This window comes from Pteropus medius, unplaced genomic scaffold (assembly GCF_902729225.1).
Source record: "Pteropus medius unplaced genomic scaffold, Ma_sr-lr_union100, whole genome shotgun sequence".
Classification (NCBI taxonomy): domain Eukaryota; kingdom Metazoa; phylum Chordata; class Mammalia; order Chiroptera; family Pteropodidae; genus Pteropus; species Pteropus medius.
In genome coordinates this window covers 64635317-64662239 of record NW_024349800.1, presented here as the reverse complement: position 1 = coordinate 64662239, position 26923 = coordinate 64635317, and the positions used below count along the sequence as shown (strand labels likewise).

The 26923-nt window shown below is 36.0% G+C and overlaps 2 protein-coding genes and 1 long non-coding RNA gene across 4 annotated transcripts; 2 read left to right on the top strand and 1 right to left on the bottom strand.

The window, feature by feature from the left end:
- The first annotated feature begins 20 nt into the window (after positions 1 to 20).
- On the top strand, positions 21 to 19577 carry LOC120622013 (uncharacterized). The gene is made up of 3 exons (XR_005658388.1): positions 21 to 153; positions 7543 to 7719; positions 18302 to 19577. It is a non-coding gene; the product is annotated as an uncharacterized LOC120622013 (long non-coding RNA).
- Positions 15310 to 23463, bottom strand: RBM7 (RNA binding motif protein 7). 2 transcript variants are annotated; one of them, XM_039887950.1, is made up of 5 exons: positions 23249 to 23463; positions 22086 to 22248; positions 21372 to 21459; positions 18647 to 18737; positions 15310 to 17632 (listed from the first exon to the last, which is right to left on the bottom strand). In XM_039887950.1, the coding sequence occupies exons 1-5, from the start codon at positions 23342 to 23344 to the stop codon at positions 17276 to 17278; spliced, it is 795 nt and encodes a 264-aa protein (XP_039743884.1). In that variant the 5' UTR covers positions 23345 to 23463; the 3' UTR covers positions 15310 to 17275. The 2 variants fall into 2 exon arrangements, with proteins under 2 accessions (XP_039743884.1, XP_039743885.1); XM_039887951.1 differs by lacking the exon at positions 23249 to 23463 and adding an exon at positions 23135 to 23248.
- CUNH11orf71 (chromosome unknown C11orf71 homolog) lies at positions 23461 to 26923 on the top strand. The gene has a single exon (XM_039887953.1). It carries the CDS (start codon positions 23670 to 23672, stop codon positions 24066 to 24068), a length of 399 nt encoding a protein of 132 aa, XP_039743887.1. The 5' UTR covers positions 23461 to 23669; the 3' UTR covers positions 24069 to 26923.

The window sequence follows — 26923 nt, the reverse complement described above, 5'->3', positions numbered from 1 at the left end:
TCCCGGCACCCAGTGCGCCGACTCGCCCTTGAACATCTCAGTTTAACTGCCGAACTGGATGATGGGACTTAGAGTGTCGCCTGGTATTGCGACCGATTTCCCCACCCCCGCCACGTGTTTGGGGATGTTATTGGACGCGCATGTTTTTCAGAAGTAAGTTTGTTCGTTTCAAAGAGGTTATTTCCTGAGTTTAGATTACTTGCAGACTGCCTAGTTCTGCAAGAACTCTCTTACTTTGGTTGAAAAATACCTGGTTATCTATTTTTGTTTTGTTTTGTTTTGTTCTCCCCAAATGTATCTTTCTTTGCTTCCTTCGTCCCTCCTCTATTTATTTGCCTACCCTTCCACTCCACACACTGGTCATTTTTCTCATTTACGTGAGACAGCAGAGCAGCGTGCTTTTTTTAGGCCAGCAGGCCAGTTCCGCTTTCATCGAATCCTTCAGAGATTCTTAAATGAGATCTTGTCTGAGAGATCACTTGGTACGCACTAGGTGCTGAAGTCCCTTTCCTTCATTGGCAAAGGGTTATTTCTTACGGAGGGATATTTGTGTTTCAGCTCAGCTGGTGCGTATTCGTGGTAATGACTTCCTACTCCACCCTTACAAGTTCTCAAAGTTAAATCTTGGCCTTATATAAGGAATCCAGGCAGCAAATTAAATCAAAATGAACTAAAAACAGCCTCCGCTCTGTTAGCTGCTTTGGTTTTGATCAAACTATCTTTATCATTTCCGCAAGTCATAATAGCCACCGACAGGACCTTTCAAGTCTCTTAAATCCTGGCTATTTAGTAGCAAATTTATGTGCAGAGTGCGACTTTGTCACAAACATTGATTTCAGCCTGGAATTATGTCCTCTATATATTTTTCTGAAAGTCGTATTGCTACTAATTAGAGAGTTTGTGGTCTGTCGCATAGTAATTCATACCTAGTGAGCGGGTTTTGTGAGAGAGAAACTTGCCTAATCAGAGCTGTAAGAATAGTGCAGTGTACTTACTGGCTTTCACCTTCAACTCCTTTGTTGTACCCAACCCACCACCAGCCCAGGCGCAGAGAAACTCTTCTTTGAAGGGTCATCAAATCGTGCACAGGTATACATACAATGTAAAGACTTGCATTATGCAGAATGTGTCCATATTGTAACTGCATTGCCTGATGAGTCACACTGTTTCTGCTGTGCCTTTTTATTAATTTGTAGCCTTCTTTATAAGGAATAGTCTACATTTCCTTTTTAGTTTTTTTCTTAGTTTTAAACTTCATTCATAGAAAGTAGATTCAGTTGAAGTATATAAACTTTTCAGTTGGGCTTTTTATCCTCCTCCTAAAGTATTCTTTAAATTTTCAAAGAACTTTTGTTTTCGAAGTTACCACTGGAACACTGATCAGTTGTATCGCAAATTACAACTTACAAAATGCTATTTACATTTAAGAATTTATATCCTGAAAATTTATTATAATTTTAAAATACTGAGTAGTTAAAATTATGTGTGGACATTTTTGAAATTTCAGTTTTCATAGTAATGTACTTTCATTATAAATATAAAGACATTTTAGGTGAATTGTGTTATAACGTAAGGAAATTTACAGTTTATTGGTTTTTCTGTGTAACATCATTAGATTAGTAATCTTAAATATTAATATCCCAAAGCAAAGCAATGTATGCACCAAATTAACAAATCCAAACCATGTAAATAATAGGGAGGATAGACACAAGAAAATGGGGTCCTTGAATCTGAAAGCAACCTTGTCCCATAGTGGACTCAATCATTTCTTTTTCTTTTCCTTTCTTAACAGAATATATCTCAAAGCTACACCACTCTGCCAAAAGACTGTTTTTTCAGTTCTGTTGTGAGCCTATAAAAACTACCTTTGTTTATTAACATCAGGGGTATAAAACCAAGAAATCTTGTTCCTTAAAATAGACTGAGAAATGTTGCTGTTTGATGTTGTTTCGGTGAGACTGGAACATCTCTCTTACTTAAAGAATCTGAGCAATGTAGGTCACTTTGACAGAAAAGCTGCCTCTATTTCCAACCAAGGGGCAGAGATTCAGATAAAAGGTTTTCAGACACAGCGTTCCACATTTATCTTAACTGTAGTTTCTAAGGAAACAGGACCCTGAGTCAGCTTGTCAACTCTGCTGGTGGGCAGACTATGTTTCTAACAGGATCTAAGACAATGTTTCTAACAGGACAAGGTCATACAAACCCTCCTTTATTGAACAACCACTTCTTTATTTTTACATTTTTTTACTTTCATTTTTTTAATTGTGGTGAAATATACTTAACATAAAATGTCCCATTTTAACCATTTTTAAATGTGCAGTTCAATGGCATTAAATACAGCACATTGTTGCACATTCATCACCACTGTCCATCTCCAAAACTTTTTTATTTTCTCAGACTGAAACTTTGTATCCGCTAAACACTAATTCTCCATTTCCAGCCACCCACCTCCCAGCCCATGGCCACAACCGTTCTACTTTCTATCCCTATTAATTTGATAATACTAGGTACCTCGTAAATAGAATCATACAGTATTTGTCCTTATGCGTCTGGCTTATTTCACTTATAATGTCCACAAAATTCATCCTTGTTGTACCATGTGTCAGAATTTCCTTCTTTTCAAGGCTGAATAATATTCCTGTGTGTGTGTGTGTGTGTGCACCACATCTTATCTATCCATTCATCCATTAATGGACACTTGGGTTGCTTCCACCCTTTGGCTATTGTGAATATTTACATGGGTTTTAATTTTTTTTTTAATTGCTGCTTTCTTACCAGAACTTACACAGCCCTGCTTTGTTCCCCTCACCTCCTGAACAAAAATTACCGTGATAATCAATCCAGAGATATCCTCACTCCCCCTAGTTCCTCTTTAGAATCATCTCAGATGCTATTTTTTAAAAAACGCTTCTCTGGTTCCGCTTAGGAGAGGCCCCTGGTTAATAGTTACAGAGTTCATAAACCTAACATTGTTACAGTCATGTAACAATGACTGTATTTTAGATGCTTTATCACTATTTGATATGCTTTATTTGACATGCTTTATCAATATCCTATCAAACTAGACCTTAATTTCCAGAATATATTTATTTGTATACTTCTGTAGCACTAGCACAGAGCCATATAGTAACAGTAGCTGTACTCGTTAGTAATCACCAAAGTAATGAGACTATGTCACAACTGTAAAATATCCTACAGTTTATAAAGCAGTTTTTAAATAGGTAGTAGGCCCTTCATGAGACTTACTGGTTGATGAAAATAGCTCTTCTTTTCCTCTTTTGTGGAACATTGTTTTTGAGAAATTTTAACATCAGGTTTACTGCCGATACCTGATAACTGCTATTACTTTATTCTAGTGGTCTGGAGAGATCTAAAGGATGATAAATATTTTGCCTTTACCATCTCTCACTGTAAAAAATACAAGGTAAAAATACGAGCCAAACATAATCTTCAAAATGCACCTTGTACGAAATGGATATCCTAAAGTTTTCATGAAATTTGAATTGCATTTTATCTCAACTCAGTTCAACAAACACTGAATACTAGTATATATTAAACACTGCTAGAATGCCAAAATAAAAATACATTTATTGAGCTGATATTTATTATATCAAATACTATATTAAGATATTTAAGATATTAATGGTTCATTTGGGTTTAGAGTTGTTTCTTTTGCAGATGAGGAAATAGCTTTAATTGTTTACTTGTAAAATGATTTGTATGGTGATTAAATAAAAACATAGAACATCTAATACTTTATATAGTAAATGCTCATTTATTTCTGTAAACAAATCAGGAGATGCAAAATTTAATACAAAAGAGATTGAGCCAATGTTTTAACGAATTACAGAGTGCTATGAGAATATAGGCGAAAGGGATTTATTTTGACAAAAGAGATACAGGAGGATGGAAATTGGATTAGATCCTGAAATAAGGAAACTTTGACAATGGGATTATGGGGAAGAATATCCCAGATAGAATCTGGGACCTAAACAGCTAGGATCATTAGCCTTTAAAATAAAAGAGAAACTTAATGGAGAGAACAAATTGTAGGAATAACAGGTAAGAGTTGATGATTTCGATTTTGGAAAGGTTGACGTTGTGCTTGAGAGAAACAACTACATAAAGATAACCGGTAGGCAGCTAGGAGGAGGGCAGAGATAGAGATGTTAATTTAGAGGTCATCCATGTAAAGGAGGGCCAAAGCTATGGAAGAGAAGATTGCAGTTTGTCTAAGAAATACAGCTATAGGCCCATTTTAACCCTAAGAATTTTATTTTTTGCAAACTTTTCATAATAAGCACCTAAAGAAGATTCTCAGCTTGATTTGTACATCTTGGCACATGTTAAACAAAGTGGAAAAGCAAGCCTACCAGAAGTCTATTTCTTGGAAGAATAAGGAGTATCCTGGGAGAGAACTCAGCTAAAGGAAGAAGCCCCTAGACACAGTGCAATATAAAAGCTGACTGAGTCAGAGAAAAAGAGTAATTCTGACTCTTTTATCTATGTGATGATAGTACAGCAGCTATCATCACATAGATTTATCTGTACTGGATTCCTGTCTAAGTCCTATGGAGAACAGAGAAGCTGTTTTTAAAGGAGCTTTTTTAAAGGAGCTTTTTCAATAAAAAAAAAAAAAAAACACTTGTGATAATGGTCTCTCACAACCCTGTTTAAGTTCTCTGCAAGACAGTAGCAGGAATGGAGAGCAAAGAGGAATATTTCTTCTCACTCCTGGTATTTTCTTCCATGTGGAGGAAGTGCCACAGGCATAACAGGCCTGGCCTCTTGCAGCTGGCCTCTCTTATTTTGCCATAAAAAAAGTAGAGTAACATTTCAAGATTTGAGACAAAAATTAAACATGGGCAACCCAACGCAAAAATCCTACAAATACTTAGGCAGGAGGCTTTACAGAGGGCTGAGGTCCTGTGTTATTTAGGTGGAGGGCACTAGAGAGTTAAGCCTACATTCTGTCAGTGTGACTTTATTTGCACTCACACCCTGTTGAGATTGAACCACCTCCTTGTGCTACCAATTGACCTCGGGATCTCTAGGGGTCTTGATAACAAGCTTGAATCAATTAGTAGTCATTGTCATTGCAGCCAAATTTAGACAATTCTATAATTACGAATAATGTAAACGCCACTGGAAATTATGACATCAAGCTAGAGCAATCTCAGTAATTATTAGACAAAAGAATATGGGCAGGAATATTCAGTGCGGCCCATGTATAATGAAAAATACAGTAGGCTTCGGAGACAAACTAGCTGAATTCAAACCCTACCTCAATTACTTTATATTTCTTGAAACAAGTCAACTCTAATCTCTCTGAGACTCATTTCCCTCCTCTTTAAAACATTGATAATACTACTTCATTCAAAGAATTATTGTAGAAGTTCGAGATAATATACATAAAGGCAGCACGATACTTGAAACATGGTAGGTGTTTAATAAATAGTATAAATAAATCATTGTTATTATTTCACAGGTCCACTCCACTCCCCATTTATAAACACTGATCATTTTCGATCATGTAGGCAGCATTTGAGAAAACAGATAGTGGCCAGAGACTGATCATTACCTATCAAATATACTTCTCTCTGCATTAATAATATATTTCCAGGTTTTAGCAGGGGACTTAGCCATCATTGTGGCTGGATGTGGACAGGTGACTAAGCTCTGACGAATGATATTATGGGATTTCCAAAAGATTTCATCAAAGGAATTGATTTAATGGGGAGGGGTTCTTTTACTCCTCCTGATATCTGAAATTTTGGTGTGGTGGCCAGAGCCCCAGCATCTGTCTGGAACATGATGTAATCTTGAGCATAGAATGGGGGCTGAGGACAGTGAAACACAGAAAGATAGAAGCATTCCTGGTCTCTCCATGCGTGATGACTTAAGGGAACTTCCATAGTAGCTAACAACTTGATTTAAGTGAGGAAAATTTCTACTTTGGTAAGACACTATTTTTGAGCCTTTGTTTTTTTATAATGTAACATAATTCCTAACTCCTACAAAACTTCCTTTGGACATCGCCTATATTTAAATGGTGAGTGAAGAAAGGAATTCAGAAAGAGATAACTGTTGGTCAAAATAATAGGAAAAGGTTCATGGAAATGCAGCATTAAAGAACAAAAAAAGAAAAAGTCTGAATGAAGATGTGAAGTCATTGCTATCAAACTCAGGATGAGGTCTGAAAGATGTTATGTTTGGTCGTTAGTGCATAGAATTCTGCTGCAGCTAAGAAACAAATATGAGAATTGCAAGTTGACAAAGCAGGTAATAAAGGTCCTTTCTTGGTCTCTTGGAGAGAATGGAGAAAAAGTAGTAAAGGAGCAAACAAGTCTGTTGAGAGAAAAGACTACATTGCAGCTAATAGGAAAAGCTTGAGACAGCCTTGAATTATAATTCTAAAATGAATGAGCACTGTTTTTTAACCCATTTCCCATTTAGAAAAAAAAGTGCAGCTCGCTGCCAGCATTAATTTAACTTTACATAAACACACTGTTTGAGGCTGAAGCAAATCTGTTTTTCAATGTGAAAATATAAAAATAGTTCTTGGAATTATTTCTAAACAGAACTTGCCTCTAATCCTAATGTAACAGAAATGTATACATAAGTTGGATTCATCAAATGAATCTTCAGCTAACAGCTGTTCAAGAACGATGTTAACATCATGTGTAGGAATGCTACATTTTTAGGATTTGATATTTCAGCAATCGAGAATTACTATATTTTGTAAATGGACATACCACTACCAAAAACAGAATGCTATAAATAGAACGATGTCATTTGTTTCCAAAGACTATCGATATACTAGAGCAATGCGAAAATAATAATAAAAGTGAGATATTTCATAGCAAACTTTGGGGTTAAGGTTTAGAATTGTAATCTGCGAGTTATCTTGGGGTAAAGGCTGCAGCCACGAGTGCTGCCGGCAAGTATTCTCAGGTCAAATATAAAATGAGTTAAATAATTGTCCTGACAAAATTTTTCAAATATAATTGCTGATAACAATTATTTTATTTCCACATGGTAAATTAAGTACCATCTTCAAATACCCGTGTTAAATTTTAAATAAGCATAACAACAGTCAGTATGTAATTTTGAAAGAAGATAAATCTTACAACAAAACAATTGTTGGGAAAATTGCGTGATTAACTTAAATCAAATGGGCCCTCCATGTTTTTTAAATTGCCATTAACTAAATAAACTAAGAATAAACATACCAGAAGTATGTTCATGAAATCAGACTCTCTTCAGAGTTTATCATTTACCTTTGAATTTTAGTCAACTCATGCCACAACTTAAATTTAATTTCTGTTTCATCTATTGCACATCTCATTTTAGCTTACAAAAATTATTAAGTGATACTGCTAAATTTAAGCATTGCTTTAAATGCAAACTCTACAAACTCAGTACTATTTCATTCTTGAAATTTAGCGTATCTTTTCCTTCCTGCAAAAAGCAATAAATCGTTGCAAGCAAGAAAAGTGGCTAAGTAACACTGTTGAACACATTTGTGTCTTTCCACAGTGCCAGCTTTACTGAGTGGAACCTTCTCAGATAAACTGGTCGGGTGCCCATGCAGGTTAACACAACACACAGGGGAAGTGCAGAGTCTTATGCGACAGAGCGAATGGATGAGTCCTTGGAGTCTCTAAAGGGAGCACAGAGAGCTGCGCTCATGTCCCAAGCCAGTGGCTACACTGGGTCAGCATCAACACAAGCATTTGAGTAATGCATTACACTTCAAGATTAGCAGGGCCATGCTACCGTGAACACACCCGATCTTGTCAGGTCTCAGAAGCTAAGCAGCGTCAGGCCGGTTTAGTACTTGGATGGGAGACCAGATGCTGTAGGTGTAAAAAAATAAAAAAAAAAAAGGACCACAACATCATGAGGCGATAGAAAAATTTTCAGCTCCTTTACAATCTTACTGGACCACCATCATATATGTGGTCTGTCATTGACTGAAACATCACTATGAGGCAAGTGATTGTACAGGGTTTTTTTTGAACCATGCAAATCTATGATCTATTCTAAGGAATACATTTTAAAGCAATACTAATAAACACATTTTTAAGTGTTACATTAATAAATATTTGTATTTCAAAAACTACTATTAAGATAAATATAATAAAAATTCTACCCAATTTAGTTTTTCATTTATTGGGAATAAAAATTACATACAACTATAGTTGTGGCAGAAGCAGTTATACCCCTGTCATCATTTCTATTATCATACTAAAATTATAAAAATAAATTTTTATTTTTAACACAAAATACAAAGATTCTAAACATCAGGTAATAAAAGCAATTTGGTCTACCTTTGCTGCTGTCACACATAATTAAAATAAGCATGAGACTTTGATCTCTGGAATCAGACTGACTGAATATGAATTAAGTCTACCACTGTGTAATCTTGGAGAAGTTACCTAAATTCTGTAAGTCTCAACTTTCTCTTCTGTGAAACAGTCATAAGTGGCTTAACACAATCTTTGGCATATAGTAAATACTCGACAAATATTAGCTGTTGGGAAAAAAGTTATTTCCATCTACATTTTAATATACCAAGACCAAAACCAAATATATTATACATATTACTTTAAATTTCTCAAATAATCTTGCTTTTCTGTATTAGTGTAAAATTTAAAAATTATTATAAAATATAGTAAAACTTGATAGTTATAAAGTTATGTGTTGATACCTCCTTAGAACGAGAAGGGATAATATTTTAATATATTATGGCAATCTGAAACTAAGATCCAAGTGATTGTGATAAAGCATTGGGGGTGATCTATATGCTTGCGGTGAGAGAAGAGCATCAAGGAAAGGTCAAGTATGCTAAAGGTATTTTCTTGGTAGAGTGCGGGGGCGTCAGATATAATACTGTTGTGGTGGCTTTGTACTGTGTCATCTTAGCTAAGATGAAACTATGGTTTCCAGAATTCTCTTCTCTATCTAGTTCCCGTTTAGAGTTGGTGTTGTAAAGAATTTGGCTGGCCTTTGTTCCTGGTTCCTGGGAGAGAACCTCTAAATTCTTGGACTTTCCCAAGAGCGTCTTTGGTATTCATGGTTGGCCCCTAGATAGTTTCAGGATGGGGGCTGCCATGCTGAAAAGAACAACTGTGTGACTAGAGGATTAGAGTTTAAGCAATGTGATATCAGTCCAACCTCCTGGGAGGGGAGGGGGCTTGATATTCAGTTGAATCACATGGCCAAAGATTCAAGCAGTCATCCTTGTGTAATGAAACCACAACAAAAACTCTGGACATACTGGAGGCCTGGATAAGCCTCCTGGCTGGTGATAATACACGTTAATGTGCCAGGAGGGTGGTGCATCCTGATTCCATGGGGACAGGACTTGGAAGATTCTCCTGAGACCTTCCCAGATCCTGCCCTACAGGTCTCTTCGTTTGTCTGGTTTTGGTTTGTATCCTTTTGCTATAATAAAACTGCAACCATAAGTATAGCTGTTTCCTGATTCTGTGAGTTATTCTAGTGAATTATGAAACCTGATGGGGTAGTGGAAACCCCAAAATTTGTGGCCAGCTGGTCAGAATTTAAGTGTTCTGGGAGTCCCTGAGCTTGCAGCTGGTGTCTGAAGTGAGAGCAGTCTTCAGAGGACTAATCACTTAACCTGTGAAGTTCGGCCTAACTCCAGCTCGTTAATGTCTGAATTGCAATGTAGTTGTCCACAGGAGAAATTTGCTTGACATTTGGAAGAGCATAAGGGAAGCAGCATACATGTATTTTACATTCTGGAAGATTGGTGGAGGGTGCCAGGCACTATGGTACTTGAAGCACACTGTTGCTGATCTCCTGGCTCACCTTGTTGGTGTGGGGCACCACCCAATATGCAGCTCTTCCAGCTCCTGCCACATTCCCTCCAACTGCTCTGAGTCCTGGGCCAAAGATATGTGCAGTTCTATAGCCAAGGGTGCCAGCTATACCTGCAGGTTTCAGGTCATCCAAGTCCTCTAAGGTGGAGTAATGAGGGACAGGTGCAGACTCCATTTTTTTTTTCTAGCATTTTCTAGTTTGTCCCTGCTCTTGTTCTTGTTCAGCTTTCCTTCCCAGCTGCCAGCCTGGCTAACTTATAATGACTTCAGGCCCAACGCCAGATGCAAGGCAACAGATTGTTCCACCAGCAATCACCATTGAATAAGGCTGAATCCCTATAACAAGTCCCTTATTCTCTATCACTTAGTTCTGCCTCTCTGATATTATCTTTCTGGCTACAACTGTTTCAATCTATTCCTTGGTCAAAAATTATAAATTTAAATGTGATTGTAGAGAATTTAAGGGGAAGCACTTACAGGACTAGAAATAGTATACTAGGATTTTCCATCCTGACTTCATACTAGAATCTTTTAAAAAATAATACCAACTCTCTGAGATCCTGAGATTCTGGGATAAAGTTGAGGCATTAAATTGTTTTTGAAAGGTTTCTAGGTGATTCTAGCATGCATCCAAGGTTATGAAATGCTGCTCTAGAAAGAAGAAAATAAAGAAAAGGTGATTGATCTTATAAACATACACACACAAGGACTATAGCAGGAATATATAAAAACATATTTGAATATAAGAGGCATTCCGAAAATCAAGGGACATATAAGTATTAAAAATTAACCAATAGACAAAGACATAGTAGGCAAATATTAACAAAATTAAAATGTGACAATAGTAATATTGTGCTGGCTGGAAAATTACTGCTTGGCTATTGCCTATGGGAACATAGGCTATCACCCATGGGAACATAACATCTAACAATAAGCTTTCTGCTTCTGTACCCCCGCTTGCACACCCGACCTGTGGGTTGACAGGTAGTGAATAGGAGAAAAATAGACCTTTGTGTTTAAGACAGAATGAGGAATGGGATTTAGGGCTTAAAAAATCCTGTACCTCTACATTTCAGGGCTGCTTAATTTGGGGTCTGCGTACCCCCGGTAGACCCAGCTGGCTGAATAAAGAGTGTGTTTCCTATAACTCACTGATTTCTGGTGGTCTGTGTATCTTTCAGGGGCTGACAGCTACAACAATATAAAACAAAATAGAATTCAAAGTTAACTGCATAAAAATGGGTCAAGGACATTTACACTGATAAAAGTTATAGTGCATGGTGAGGAAATGACATACTTGCATCTAGCATAGCTTCAGGATATTTAAAGCAAAAACTGAGACACACTCAAAGAAAATGACAAATTAAAATATCTCCTCTTTTAGAAGTAGGAGAATATGTAGGACTTGAAAATGTAATTAACAGGCCTTATTTACTATATTAAAAGCACATTTAATCTAACCGATTTGTTGGATTAACCAATGTTCTCTATTTTTCTATAAACGTTAACATCCTTGACCTGCTGAAGGTAAGGCTGGAGGCTAGTAAGCTACTCTCATGTTCACCTACTCTTACTCTTGCTGGTTAAGTTGTCCCAATCCAGCTTATGCTAGTTATTAATATGTTTTTAATTTAAAAAATATGAACCAATAAAATATGAATGTAAAAATAGTGGTCGATTCTAGAAAACTAGTTGAATACTTTGAAAAGATTGAGTAAAGATAAATCACTATAAAAAGTTACTATCGGATTAAGTGTGAGCAAGACAACTGTAAAAAAATTTTGGATACAAATCCTAGAAACTTGAATACTTCGCAAATTTCTCTACATTTGCATTTCATTATAAAGAAACCCAAAATGGAAATCATAGACAATGCATTCTGGTATTGATTTATACAAGAAAACCCACTGAACTCCAGTGTTCCTGGACTTAAGGAACAGGCTTTGGCCTTGCATCAAAATATTGGCAAATGTATGTATATTTATTCATATTAAAGTAAAATGTGTATATTTTTATTTTTTAAATGGCTCTGCGTTGTGACTTTTTTGATTTATAAATCTGGTTAAGTGAGAGAATTTTGTAAAGACAGGATTTTGTAAAGACAGAGGAAACAAGTGTTTTTCAAATATCCATGGAATCATTATAAAAGTTGGGAAAAGAAACCCTCAGCAAACACCATGCAGACATCACATAGGACAGGATGAAACTCATGGGGAGGAGGGTCAGCCAAAGATGGATGTGGTTCCAGATTCCCTCAGAAACCTCTAGAGAGGTGTGCCTGGGCTTGGATTAAACCTGGCTAGTGTCCAGGCAACATGGAAAAATCCTGAGATCATCTAGCTAGTGATGTAGTTTGTCTCTCAAAGTTGTGATGACATAGACCACATTCTCTGTCCACAACTCCATAAAATTTATGTCACAATCAAAGAAAGAAAAAAAAGTCATTAGGAATAAGAATCCAAATAACTTGAGAGAAAAATCAAACCTAAAAGTATAGACCATTTGAAATGATGACTGCATTACAGAACAAAACTTTGGATTAACTTCCACTTACAGTCAAGATGGAGTATTAAGATTAGATTTACCCTCCTACATGAAACAACCAAAAAAAAAAATATGAAGCAAGAGAATGGACATCAGTTACAAAGGACAGTGATCCCTGAGAAACGAGATAAATGAGGCGAGCCTGATTGTCTCCTTAAAGGGATTTTCAGGCTGTGGTGGGGTAGAGGGGACTGTAGGGGGAGGGGAGCAGGGCAGGCAGAGCCTGGGTAAACTCGCTGAGTTGAGAAAGAGTCCAGTTGAGAAAGAGTTGAGAAAGAAAACCAAGGCAGCTAGAATGTCCAGTATACACTACTGAAGAGGATTAAGTTGCACAGGGAGAAACTCCCAGAGATCTGCAGATTTTCTCCAGTGTTTATTATAATAGTGATCAGCATAAAGCTTTGAAGAAAGTACCCAAGGCTGGAGAAAGAATTGCCCCCCCAAAATCAGAAAGGAATACTATTTGGCACTCATCTAGAACCAGGAACAGTATCTGTTCCCACGAGCCAGACTGAAACTCTTCATAATTCATGAGGCTCCTAGAGTATACAAGAGTGTTACCTCAGTAGTGGAGAAATTAACCCTAGTTATTTCTCAAATCCTGCCCAACATATCTAAAAACAAGTCCTGAAGAGATACAACTGTTTGCAAGTAACTTAACTGTGTCCCAGAACAAAGCTCAAGAATATTTATAAAAATACAAATTATCAAGCATCCTATAACATAAAATTCATAATGCCTAGCATCCAAGACATGCAAAGCAGCAGGAAAATACATCCAATGCTAAGAGTGAACCACTAGCCAACCCAGAACTGAAAAAGAATTAGTAGACAAGAACATTAAAAGTACTATAAATTTAATCCAGATGTTCAAATATTTAAGAGAAGCCAGTGAAGATATATAAAAAAAAATCCAAATCATGTGTTTTTTAACTCAATGAGGGGAATTCTGATGACGTATATGTATATCAAATCATCATGTTATATACTTTCAATATCTGTTTTGTCAACTGTACCACAATAAAACTGAAAAAAGGAAATAGAGATCCAAATTAAACTTCTAGAGAAAAACTACAATGTCTAAAATAAAGATTATATTGGAATTGTTGATTAGACACTGCAGAAAAAAAGATTGGTGGACTTGAAGACTGCAATAAAACTATCCAAAATGAAACAGAAAAAATAATTTTAAAAATAAACAGCACATCAACAAGTTATGGGACAACATCAATCAGCCTCACACATAAGTGTAGTCAGAGTTTCTAAAAAGGAAAATAGCAACAAAAATTTTTTTTGAGTAATAGCCAAAATTCTCCAGATTTGATGAAAATGATAACCCACAGATTAAACCCATGAAGATCCATGAACCCCAAGCAAAAGGAACATGAAGAAAACTACATTAAGGCACATCATAAAATGCTCAAAACCAGCCAGAGAAAAGTAACACATGTACATGACAGATTTCTTAGAGGAAAAATTCTGAGCAAGAGGTAATGGAGCCAGTTTTATAGTATTAAGAGAAAAACCTTTTGACTTAGAATTTTATACCCGACAAAAATTATAGTTCAAAAATGAATGCGAAAAAGTTTCAGACATAAAAAAGCTAAAATAATTCATACCAGCCAACTTGTGCTATAAAAAATATCAAGAGGCCTTGGCACAAAATAGTCAACATAATGAAAACCCAGGATCTACAACCAAGAATACTTTATCCAACAAAGATATAATTTAAAATCAAAGGACAGATAAGAGTTTCCAAGACAAAAATAAGCTAAAGGAATTTATCACCACCAAGCCAGTATTACAGGAAATGTTAGAGGGACTTAAGAAAAAACATGTATCAAAAACATGAATAAAGAATGGTAATAACTACATTCCTATCAACAAGTACCTCAAATAGAAAAGAATTAAGTGCTCCAACCAAAAGATAAGAGTGGCTGAATGAATAAGAAAACAAGACCCCTACATATGCTGCCTACAAGAGACTCACTTCAAAGACAGACTTAAAGGAAGGGGATAGAAAAAGATATAGCCTTGGTGGACCTAGGGAGGATTGTGCTGAATGAAATGTCAGAGAAAGACAAATATCACATTTCATGTACATGTGGAATCTAAAGAACAAAATAAACAGAAAGTATCAAAAGTTCCTCAAACACAATACCAGATAAGTGGATCTACATAATAGGAAAGCTGCAGAAACGGTTAACTACTGGAAAAATATATAAGATTTAATTTAAATTCTCTTAAAAGAGACTGCTTTCACAACAAAAAAACAATGCAGTATGGGGCTTATACTAGCAGAATCATAATTCTGAAATCACTAAGATATTTTAAAAATAAAAACCTCATGAATATAAATCCAAAACTTAAATTTTTGAAAAACAGAATTCTCGAGTGTATCAAAGGCACAATTTACTGTGATACATCATTTTAATGATAGGATACAATAATGGTTCGGGGTTAGGAAATCTGTTCAATTTGATAAATCTTCCTTTGCTCATTCACCAAAAATTTACCAACTATTATATATATGCCAGGCACTGGATACAGTGAAATAGTGGTGAACAGATATGGTCTCTGCCTTCATAAAGCACTCTAGAGAAAAACAAATAATTAAAATACAGTTTAAAGGCTATGACAAGAGAAATACAGGGCACTGTAAGAATAAACTGGTACTTTTTAAACATCAGAGTGCAGATGGAATAATCCTGTTGAGATAATTACCCATTCTAAGATGATGGCAATTGATACAGAGAACATGGGCCTGAACAACATAATTAGAAAGTGGTATAAAAAGTTTATGATTGATTGGATGGAGTCGTCGCCAAAGATTCTTTGGGGAGAGGGGCGGTCGGTCTTAATACGTGTTATGGATAGAAGGGTAAAAGAATCAGGTAAAATTGGAAAATACAAGGTTAAGTATAAACAATTTCTTTACTGTCGTACTTGTCAGCAGTTTTATGGTGTTGTCATTCTCAGAACATCAGGGTTAGTACATGTTTACCAAACGTTCAATTACAGAACCCTTACTTTGCAGAACATCATGTGAGCGTACCATTTCACGAACATACTCTGGGGAACTACCCTCCCACAATCTCCTCTGTTCTACTCCTGTAGCTATTAATATCTAGGTGAATTCTCTAACTATATTCAATTATTTGAGGCTGTCTTGCTCTACTCCTATACACAGTACATTTAGTTTAGTTAATAAGTGAGATGAAAGTGAAAGATTGATTGGAACCTCACAGGGGTGCCCCAAAAGCCATTAAAAAAAGAAAAAGATTATTCTGAACCAGGATCACCTGTGAATCAGTAGGATCTGACCCACAGATAAACGGCAATGAAGCAGTACTGACCTTTGTTATTATCTACACTTGCTACTGAATAATTTTCATAAGACACCTGAAAATACCAGGCTCACTAGAAACAAATCCTTCTATTAAACTGCTTAAGCAAACTTTAGATCTTAATGCTCTCTATGCTGAGTAGTTGGCCAGATCCATTTACCTAGACACACACGAAAAAAATGGCATTCATTAGAAACAGAGAAAACCTGAATGTACATAAACTGCTATTGACCAGGGAGATTAAATTAGTTTACAGTGCTTGGAATATAATCTGTGTCACTGAAAGTCTGATTCTAAAATATTTAGTTCAACATGTAGAAACAGTATATTTCAAGATGCTCTAAAGAACTGACATTAACGCTAGGCAATTACTGAATTAAAAAGTATGTTGCTAACTTTTTGTGTACAGTGTCTCTAAGGTGACATCAAAAAATTAGACACATCCCTCTTTTTTGTTTTCAATATATTAAAAAGTATCATAATACAAATGCTGTAAGTTAATATTTAAAAAGATCCAAATATTTCAAGGAATGAATTATAAACAAGTTCTACAAGGAAAGGGAAACAATATCTCAATACATAAAAGTTTTGTTAACAAGATTTAAAATTTTTTAAATCAGAAAGTGTTTAAGACTAAACTCTTTCAAAGGTTCACACAAAAAATAAAATGTGTCCTTCTACAAACGCCCTGGGCACTTTGAAAATGGTCAAATTTTAAAGTCTGAGTGATAGAGGCAGCACTTCAAAGTTCTGTGAACCTTTTCCCAAATAAGTATACTTTCAATAAAACATTTTACCATTTTATCTGACTGCATTTACATTTTTATTCTTCCTAAAAAAGATTTACACTAACACTGTATTAGAGATATTTAATTTCCTGAGTGACTTCAGTCATACACCAAACATGATTTAATGAGAAAATGCTAAAATTTTAGAATGAAAAAGCATGTGCAGATTTATACTTGTCTGCCCAATTAGGGTAAAATTCGAAAGAGCATGTCACAGAACTTACACTTAAGTTCCCTAAGAAGTTAGTATGATTCATCCCCAAACTTTACCAATAAACTTTCTCGAATAAAATGTTAAATCACTAAAATTACATCTTCTAATTTATTAACAAAATACTGATAGTCACTTCAGACTATCAACCTGAATATTTTCTTATATACACCAAAATCTGATTTACTAACAAGCAGGTTCTTGCAATACAAAAAGATAACAGATAATGAAAATATTTGTTTTATAATACAACCAATCCATATAATACATCCCTTCCTTAATTGCCTAAAACAATTAAGAATTATAGCACTTTATGTATAAAACCCTTTCCTCTCCATAAAACCCTGAGGTGAAAGGTTATTCATGTAAAAACTAGAACCACAATTCTCATTTCTGTATTAGACTGTAGCTATAGGTTTTAAAAATTTTATAAAGAAATGTGTCAACTTGCAAAGTTTTAACACAACATTCCCAGACCAACTTAGCCACAATGGCCTGGAATGACCCCATAAAAACGATGTCCTTTGAACACTTGTTAGTGTCGAGCTGAGTGCCATTTTCCAGCTCTACTACTGTCTCTTCTGTTATCATAGTCATGGCTCCAGCCATCATGATTCCTATCTTCATAGAAATCTTCTCTGCTTCCTCTATAATGATGGTCCGACCCGTGATCAGTGTAACGCTGTTCACGGCTATAATGTCTATCTGCTACGTAGGGATAAGAATTCTGTCTGACTTTACGCTGTGATGGTGTATCTTGGCGCCACTGGGAGCTTGAAGACTGGTTAAAAGTATGATTATGTGACTGAACCGATGGGGAATATCCTGATTGGTCGAGATGAGGAGAACCATACTTCCCACCATATGACATCTGCCTCAAAACATTGTTCATCTGAGGGAAGAGAAAAAGGAAATGTTAACTGCATTGATATTTCTAGCTATCAAAGCCAATAGATATCTGATCACTATAACCAAACACGTAACAATGAAAAAGCAAAATCACTTGCCTGGATGGATCTTAAGTTAAACATAACTAAAAGCAGTATGACAGCATCATTCATTCCAATGTACACCTATAAGATATCTGTACAGACTACTTTGCCGTAAAGAATACAACTAAGATGGAAGTCATACAAAATGACTACATTGTGAATCACTGTGTGATAAACACATAAAGAGCCATGAGCTCAGTATCATAAGGTAGCGTATGACCAGAATATTAAAAGCATGAATGCGATACTTTAAGGAAAATATTTTAAGGGAGTAGTATGCCAAGGAAATTGCACAAACAAAAATAAAAGGAAAACACATAATGGGTTCATAGAATAGCAAGTAAATTCTGGCTGAAACAGGTTATAGATCTCATAAGTAGTGAATGGACAGTAAGGCTAATAAGATTTATTGGAATCAGACGATAAAATGCCTAATAAGGAAGCTAGAGAATTCTGACTTTGGCCTACAGCAAAATGAGACAAAAATAAGTAATTTGTATAAAGTTAGCGTCCCTTTGTATTGGTCTCTCAATTTTACTATATTTTCCTTTTATATTTTTATTTTGTAGACCTGTCAAATTCAAAAGCCTAGGGACCAAAAGCCAAGACTGTGATTTGGATGAAGAAAAGAAAGGAATGAAAGAGAAAAAAAAAAAAGAAGGACTTGGCAACTGGAAGGAAAACAAATTTGAAACACATACACACCAACAATGGCTGAAGAAAAATACAAATGTTAAATGCAGTTCTTCTATCTTTGATCTTTAAATATATATTTTGGGCCAGTGAAAACTTAGTGATCAGTCTGCAAAGATCATACTAGTCTAACTAAAATTTCAGAAGTTAATTTAAGAATCATCTGAACATTTTAACTATGTTTTTTGTTTTTAGTAACTCAAGTTGAAAAATCAGCCTACCACTGCTTGTCTCTGAAAATTTTCTGGAGAAGAAAAAGATCTCTGAATTATCTGTGCTGATGAAGTCACATTATCCACAGTCCTTTCATACCTGCAAAAAAATAAGAAAACCAATATATAATCATTTATTCAAAACTATTTACATACCAATCATGAGCAAGACACAGCTCTCAAAGGTAGGAACAAGACAAGATTATCATCTGCTCTCATGGAGCTGCAGTAAGGATTCAGACAATGAGACTTCACATGGTTATAAGTGATATACTGAATGACTAAATAGCAAGTAGAGGTAAGAGAGATAGGGGGTTCTATTTTAGCTTGGTTGGTCAGGGATGGCCTTTCTAAAGAGACATTTGAAGTCAGAGTTGAATATAAAGGTTACTAGGAAGAAAAAAACATTTCAGCTGAAGGAAGGACTAACATAGGGGTAAGCAAACTATAGTCTGTGGGCCAGATCGTTTTTGTAAACAAAGTTTTACTGGAACACAGCTATGATGTTTTGTTTTTATATTATTTATGTAGTACCACAATGGCAGAGAAAAACTGTATGGCCTGCAAAGTCTAAAATATTAACTATCCAGTCCTTTATAGGAAAAAAATTGTCAATCACTGGGCTAGTGGAAAGGCCTAGACTGAGAACTAAAATGAAAGGATTTTATCAATAGATAGGACAGTTAGGAAAACAAAAGAAATAAAAAATAGAATCTACATTTTTAGCTTGAGCAACTAGGTAGACATATACTAAGACAAGAGAGAGGAAAAGGTTTTGGGGAGTTCTGTAACATAAATAGAGTATTAATTTTAAGGAATTATTCCTTATTCTTCACTTCCTAAACAGGCAACTTGCTCTACAGAAAAACTCAATTTAGAAAATGGTATAAATTAATTTTATGCTTTTGGAATCAAATTAAAATTGATGTCTTATAGTTTAGATCTTTTTGAGTTTTCTTAAATCAGTTATATTATCTGTATGCTAAGAGGATAAAAAGTGTAATTTTACTTTTAACAAGAGTATAAAAATAATGTATACTCTAGCTTTGCATTAAAGTACTTAGTTGCATATTTTCCCCCAAGAAATTCTAATGGAGGTGGGGGTGGGAGGTAAAAGCTATTTTTTTGTCCATCTAAGATACCTTTAAAGGTTCTATAAAAGTGGCTGGAGATGCTTCAAATTCCATCTATAATGAGTAGTATTTAAACACAATTTCAGCTGGCAAGAAAGAATGGTAAGAGGGTCTATTTTTTATACTCTTGCTTTCTTATAATTTCACCTTCCAATACTGTTTCATATCCATCCACTTCTCTCTAGCTCTTGACACCACCCTAAACCAAACCATCAACCTCACCCCAGTAACTTCTCTGCTATCTTGCTACTAATAATACCAATACCTTGCTATCAATAGCTTCCTAATTGGTTTTTTATTTTCATCCTTGTCCCTCCAATCCATTCTCCCATTGCAACCAAACAACTCTTTCAAATATAAACCTAATCCTATTACTACTGTACTGAAAACATTTCAATATCTTACTATAGTTCTTGTGGTAAAATCTCAAAATTCAAATTATAGCCTATAAGGACTTATCATTCAGTCTCTATCTACTTCACCAGTATCATCCACTACTCTCTATTTTTCACTCATTATGATCTAGGTATACTGTCCTCTTTCAGTTCCTCATTCATTTATATCATCTCTCCTTGTTAAAACTTTCTCCAAGCACTTTCCACTCCTTTAGAGAATTTACTGTAGTAATTAAATAGGTAATCAGAAAAAATATGTGTGTCCTCGTCTAGACTTCAAGGCTGTATATCACAGTGACTAGGCTTGATCTCCCTGCCTGGGTTTGCATCCCAGACCACTGCTTATGAGCAGTTCTGATCTGAGCAAGTTAACCTCCAATCCTCATTTTCGTCATACACAAGGAAGAGATCATAATAATCCCTACCTCATAAGACTACTGTGAGGAGTAAATGAGATCATAAATGCAAAAAACTTGGTAAAAACCTGACACATGACAGGTATCTGTTAACTCCTGAATGAAGCCCATTATGATTGATAAAATATCTCTATAGATACACTAGGAAAAAACTGTCCCTGGTAAAATGTCAGCCTACCCCCCCGCCCCCAGCCTGAGAGTAAATTAAATTACTTAATATAAACATAGTAACTTTTCTAATTTTCAAGAGCTGGAAGGGATTTTAAAGATCATTCGATTCAACTTCTTTTCTTTACAAATGGAAGGAGAGGACCAGAGAAATCAGACTAGTTTGAGATTACACAATTGGTAGAGGCAGACCTGGAATCCAATTCTACAGAACTCAGTCCAATATTCTGTTTACTAATAGGTATTTTTAAACTTCAAGTAACAACAAATCAGTGGTCATAAAACTAACTTGAATTTTTAAAAGATAAAATAAAATGGAAAATTGAGGCTTCCAAGTAAAAGGGTAGTTTTGAGAAATTTTGTTTCAGTTATATGCATGTATATGTGGGTGTGGGTTTGTCTTTACAAATGAATATAGTTTATATATGTATCTATTTTAAGGGAACTGTATGTAATGTGTATATCTATAGTCTCCTTAAAATAGATACATACATAACTATAATCCAACACAGCAAATAATAAAGGAGCATAAAGAAGAAAAACAATCACTCGTTATATATTCTAAAATCACTACCTAAAAAAATCCTGATAAATAATTTTAACAATAGGTAAGGAACATTACCTGCTAGGCGACGTAGAGGTAGGGCTTGAATTTCCAACATGATGCTGGGGATATGACAAACTAACATCCTGTGAGGCATGGCTACTTCCTATAATGAAATAATTTGTGAAATTCTTCTTGATAGAAAATTTAATTTGAAATTATATCCCTCACCACAAATCATTACAAAAAGGCTAAAAGAGAAAACCTCAAATTTTAGTAGACTGCTTTACAGTTTCAAAAATTCTAAGTGTTTAATAGCAGATATATCCGAAACAAATGGTCCCAAAGGTAACATCCAATGTGTAAATATCCACTCTGGCCACAATATTCTGATCCTCACACAATATTTATGGCTGGATACATGAAAAGTTTTACCCTCCCATGATCAAGAATGAAAATTTGTAAAAGTAAATTACAAAGCAGCCAAGAAAAGTATTTTCAGAAAATAATGCTTGCTTGCTCCTTTCACAGAATGGACCCAACCCCAAGTCTTTCTAACAATGAAGTTTGTTCTTTTCATTAACCCAATCTGAAATTTTCAAATCAGTTTTAAAATTATGACTGTCAAAATCTACGTTGTCAATGTTACCCATTTTCAGGGATACTATTTACTATTCAAAAAGCTTCCAGTATTTTCATCCAAAAAAAAAAAAAAATTTTAAACTGAATAAAACTAAAAATAAAAAAATTAAGCAGCAAATAATCCCTCTCCCGAAATATCCTTGAAGTTACCTGATCTAAACTGAATTTTGATGGGCCTTCCAAAAAGTTTGATTCCATTAAGTAGATTCATTGCATAAGGAACAGATACTTCATGTTTGAAATTCACAAATGCAAACTGCTTTGGTTTACCATCCTTATCTTTTGGAATTTTCACTTTTATTACTGGCCCAGCCTATAGACAAAAAAGTTTACAATTTAAATAAGGCAATTTCAGGAAAATACTCGAGCTTTATAAAGTTTAAGAACAGAAACATAATCAGGAACTCTTAAGAATTACAGATTTCCATCTCAGAATAAAGATCCTACAGATATAACTGAAGATCAGATTAATTTGGGGAAAGGGAGCCCATAAGGAACTAGAAACAGTAAATTACATTTCTCAGCACTTTATGACTAACGAGTTTACCAATATCCGTCTTTTTCCCACTTCACGGAAATTAACGTTCATCAAGGGCAAGACAAAGTGGTCTTCTTGAACAAAAATTGACTTTTGTTTCGATTAATCAAACAGCACCAGCTGGAGCATGGAACTAGAGGGAATTTTTGAAATACTTTGAATTTTTAACGCATTTTAACGTAGAAACGCCTGCCACAGTGCTGCTTTTCTACGGAGTATTTGAGTCTATTTTAAGTATTTCAATGCTGCAATTTTATAAGAAATTTAAGTGGAAAACAAATAATGACAAAGAAACGGCAACGTAATTTGTTAGTCATATAAACCAAAGACAAAGTGTCCTAAGGGGAAGATAAGAAAAGGAGAAATAGGAAAAACGCTACTCTATATAAATGTCTCATCACTAAATTGCACACCTGAAACTAGCATAATATTGTATTTCAACTGTAATTAATATTTTTAAATTTTAAAAACACTGCTCAAGGAAGAACCCACATGTATTATGTCCCTTTGGGGCTCCTGAATCGTTACCTTGGAAATGCTTCATTGAGGATCCCTCCAACACCTTTAATCCTCACTTTCGCGTGAACTAGGGTTCTTTGATAATAAAATGACACCAAGCAAACACCTTTCTAAGCGTGACCTCCAGCCCCATCCGGCTCACCTGTCGGGTGCCCAGACCAACAGCCAAGCTTGTGCGAAAAAATCGGGGATGGCCGTTGGGCCGGGACCTTCGCGAGCGGAAAATGAAAGGAAAAGGCTAATCCCAGCCGGTTACCTGGTGGAAAAGCTCGAAAAGGAGTTCCTCCGTCACTTTAGTTTCAAGGTTGCCGACAAAGAGAGTCCGATCCGCTTCGGCTGCCGCCGCCCCCATCTCAGCGTCGACCCTCCCTCAAAAGGCCGTAGGGTCGTCGCCGACGCACCCACTGCGCACTCTCGGGAAACACACGTCTCCGCGCTCCTAGGCGTCACCGACGTAAACGTCAATCACGCTCGCTCTCGGCCGGCGTCGACGTGCGCTGACGGACTGCGCATGCTCGCGAAGAGAGCCGTTTGTTAAAGGCGGCCTGCCGCCGCTTTAGTTATGGGTTGAGGTGTGTTCGATCTCCGTGTCCGAGACGGTCTGGCTTGATCTGTGGAGCAGCGGAGGGCCTGCCTTGACCGAGAGACGTAACAAACACAAAAGGCAGGGTTTGAAGATGGTCCTAAACTATGTGTCCATGTCCGCTGGCGATCAAGGAAACAGAGTGGCCTACCGCTCTTCCCGTGGCGACCTCAGCCCGTCGGCCTTAGCATTGGTGATGGTCTCCGGAGACAGCTTTCTCGTTACCAGACCCGAGGCGATTCATCCAGGATATACTCTTCGGCAGGCTGTGCGGCCCGGCATTCGTACGGAAAACCGTCGGGCGACTGGTGGGGCCTGGGGCCCAACGCGCTTTATAAAGGGAAGGGACCTTGATGGGCGGAACAGAAGCCGTCAGTCAAGATTCTCACCTTACCCGACCCCTGGGGTTAAACTCGATCTCCTAAGAAGCGTGCTGCAACAGCGTCTGATTGCATTTGGAGGTGTTATCGCAGCAGGCGGTCTTTCGTCTTAAAACGAATACCTCCCTCCGCCCCTTGATTAGCTTGTGAACAAGGCCTCTCTAAAATCCTTTCATGGTGCAACCGCAATCTTTAATTTTTAGAGAGATGTGTTTTCATTTTAATATAAAAATACAGAGGAGGCTTGTTAATATAGCCTAGCACAAAGAAACAGTTTACTGTTGCTCAACTAAGCGGCCAGAATGATTAGATCAGGAAGGAAGTAGAAGAGATTTTTTTTTCTTAGTTGCAAAACTGAGCTGATGGGACCACCCTTCCCAGAGGTCAACAATCCCTTTATTCACACTTTATGAACTTCATTCAAACAAGGGATCCGAAATTTCTCTTCTTTCCGTAAGACTTACTTCCCTTCCCTGGCAGATTCTCCTACTTTGAGACTTGTAATTGAGCTTCATTAACTGCCTGTCTTAGATTATTCCCTTTACCTTTACTTGTGTTTGTGAAATGCTTCAAATTATTATCTTGGTTTATCTTTCCCTTGTGGCCCAGTAATCCTATTAGCTTATCCTTAACATTTACCCTCTTTCATCTCCCTCCTTCACCTTTTCTTCGGTAATATCTAAAAACTTCAGTCTCAGCCATACTGAAAACAAAAGCAAAAACCTGAACCTTGCTACTCTTTCAAATTATTAAATTTACATTTCTTTTTTTGCCAAAGGCTCCAAATTTTTATACTTTTGTCATTTTATGATTTACATTCAATCCCAGCTTCCTTAATCAGAATCTGTTGTCCGTAAATTAACAAAAATTGGAAACAGTGATCTTACAGTCTTTTCGGAAGCTGTTCATCTATTTACTTTAGCATCTTCCTTGGACTTTCTGGTTTGTCTCTACTTACACACCATTCAACAATATATGAAGATCTCTGTGGTAAGCACTGTGGATGAACTTTGCACAGTCCTGCCATGGAGATCATGGTGTATATTCTAGATGGAGAGGCTAATTAATAGGTAATCACCACACTGGACTGTTCATTAGGTGCAGTGATAATAAGCACCGGTAGTAATGGCTTTCCATAATACTGCAGTATCTTGGTTCTCTAACCTGACTGATCACTCCTTATTGGCTAATTTTTTTTTCTAACAATACGTTTCCCAAGATTTAAAGCATGGTATTGGAAAAAAGTTAGTGGGGTTGGAAGTGCCAGTTCTTTATGTAAGCAAGTAGACTAGCTTTTTCCCAGTGGACTCATCTTAAATTATGTTCAGACAGCAAAATTACCACACACCATACAGAACTGAATTGTTGGAACTACATCTTAAGAATGTTGATAAACCAGGGAACTTCCATAAGAATAATTAAAATGGGTCATAGGAAAAATGTTTGAAAGAATAATAGCTCTCTTTTATTGAGTGCTATGTGCAAGGCAATGTGCTAAGGGCTTTTAATTTGGTGTTTATTCAGATATTGAGAATTTATTCTGTGTCTGCTACTACTTGTGCTAAGCACTTAGAATAAAGTTGTGAACAAGATAGATAGGGTCTCTGCTTTTATGGAGCTTTATATATGTTATTTAATTCTCACAACATCCCATAAGAGAGGTATTATACTTTCTTTACTTTTTTTTTTTCTGCTGAGAAACTAAGGCACAAAAAGTAAACTTTCCAAAGTTATGCAGCTAGTAAATGATAGAACTATGCAGCCCTTCACGCCCAAGTTCCTCATTTGAACCATGCAACCCAAATAGGATTTACTATTTTCTCAATTCTCCCAAGGATAATATATAACTAATACTATTTTAGATATCTAAAAAAATGTTAATTCATAATAATATACGATGGATGCCTTTAGGCTGGGCATTGCAATAACCCATGGTTGAGAAAGGAATCCCAAACCTATATGCTGAGAGTTTTAGGGAAAGAATAAAATTAAGGCTGAACGTAAGGATTTTCATAAAACTTAAGAGATGCCTAATAGTGGAAAATACCACCTCACAAAGTAATGAATTAACGGCCCAAAGTTCAAATAGAGACTAAATCCTGTCAAGTATGAAATAGGATTCGCTGACTTCTTCGATTTTTTCCCATTTATCCTATGATTCTATCCATTAAAAAATAAATGATTCAAATAGGAAATGGAAAACTGGGGGATGAGAAGAGAAAAATGAAGTATAATATATAGGATAACCATATTTACCGTGCAAGCCAGGACACCTGCGAGTGGAAGAGGTTGTCATCAAACTGGGGCAACAGGCATACAAAGGGCTGTCCCAGGCAAATTGGTTGGATTATATAACCCTAGGAGAGGATACAGTATTAAATACGCCTTTAAAGTAAATTCCTTAACTTCAGGGAAAGGAGGCTGAGATTCGTCAATGAAGCAACAAAAGTCTGGCACAAAAGTGCACAAGAGGAGGGGAGGACCCATTAGGAGTAACTTTGTTTCTTTCCTGGCATGGAGTCATCAGGGCTTTGATTGAATAATAGTGTATATGTGCCAGAAAAAAAGAAAATGGTGTGAAAAAGAAAATTACTGTTTTGACAAGAGGAGAACCTGATTTACATAAATGCTCCATCATTTTAAATCCAAGGTAATGAATATCGAAATTCTTGTTCTTAACATCTGCACTAGGGTCCAAGTTACAATGTGTTCCTAGATTCTCAAAGTCTATATTGTGGAAGCAAGAGCAAACAGAAACCTCTCAGTCAAATTACCTGAAGCAGGGATAACTTAAGTATTCTCAAAAGCAGTCCATGTTATTAAAATATCTGTATGTTAATGTACAAAATGAATTTTTACTTAACATCAGTGGCTAAATATAGCATGTCATTCTAAAAGATGAATTTTCTAAGCATAATACAAAAATTATTCCAAAAAATAAATACTTCTATAAGTTTTTAAAAAGCCA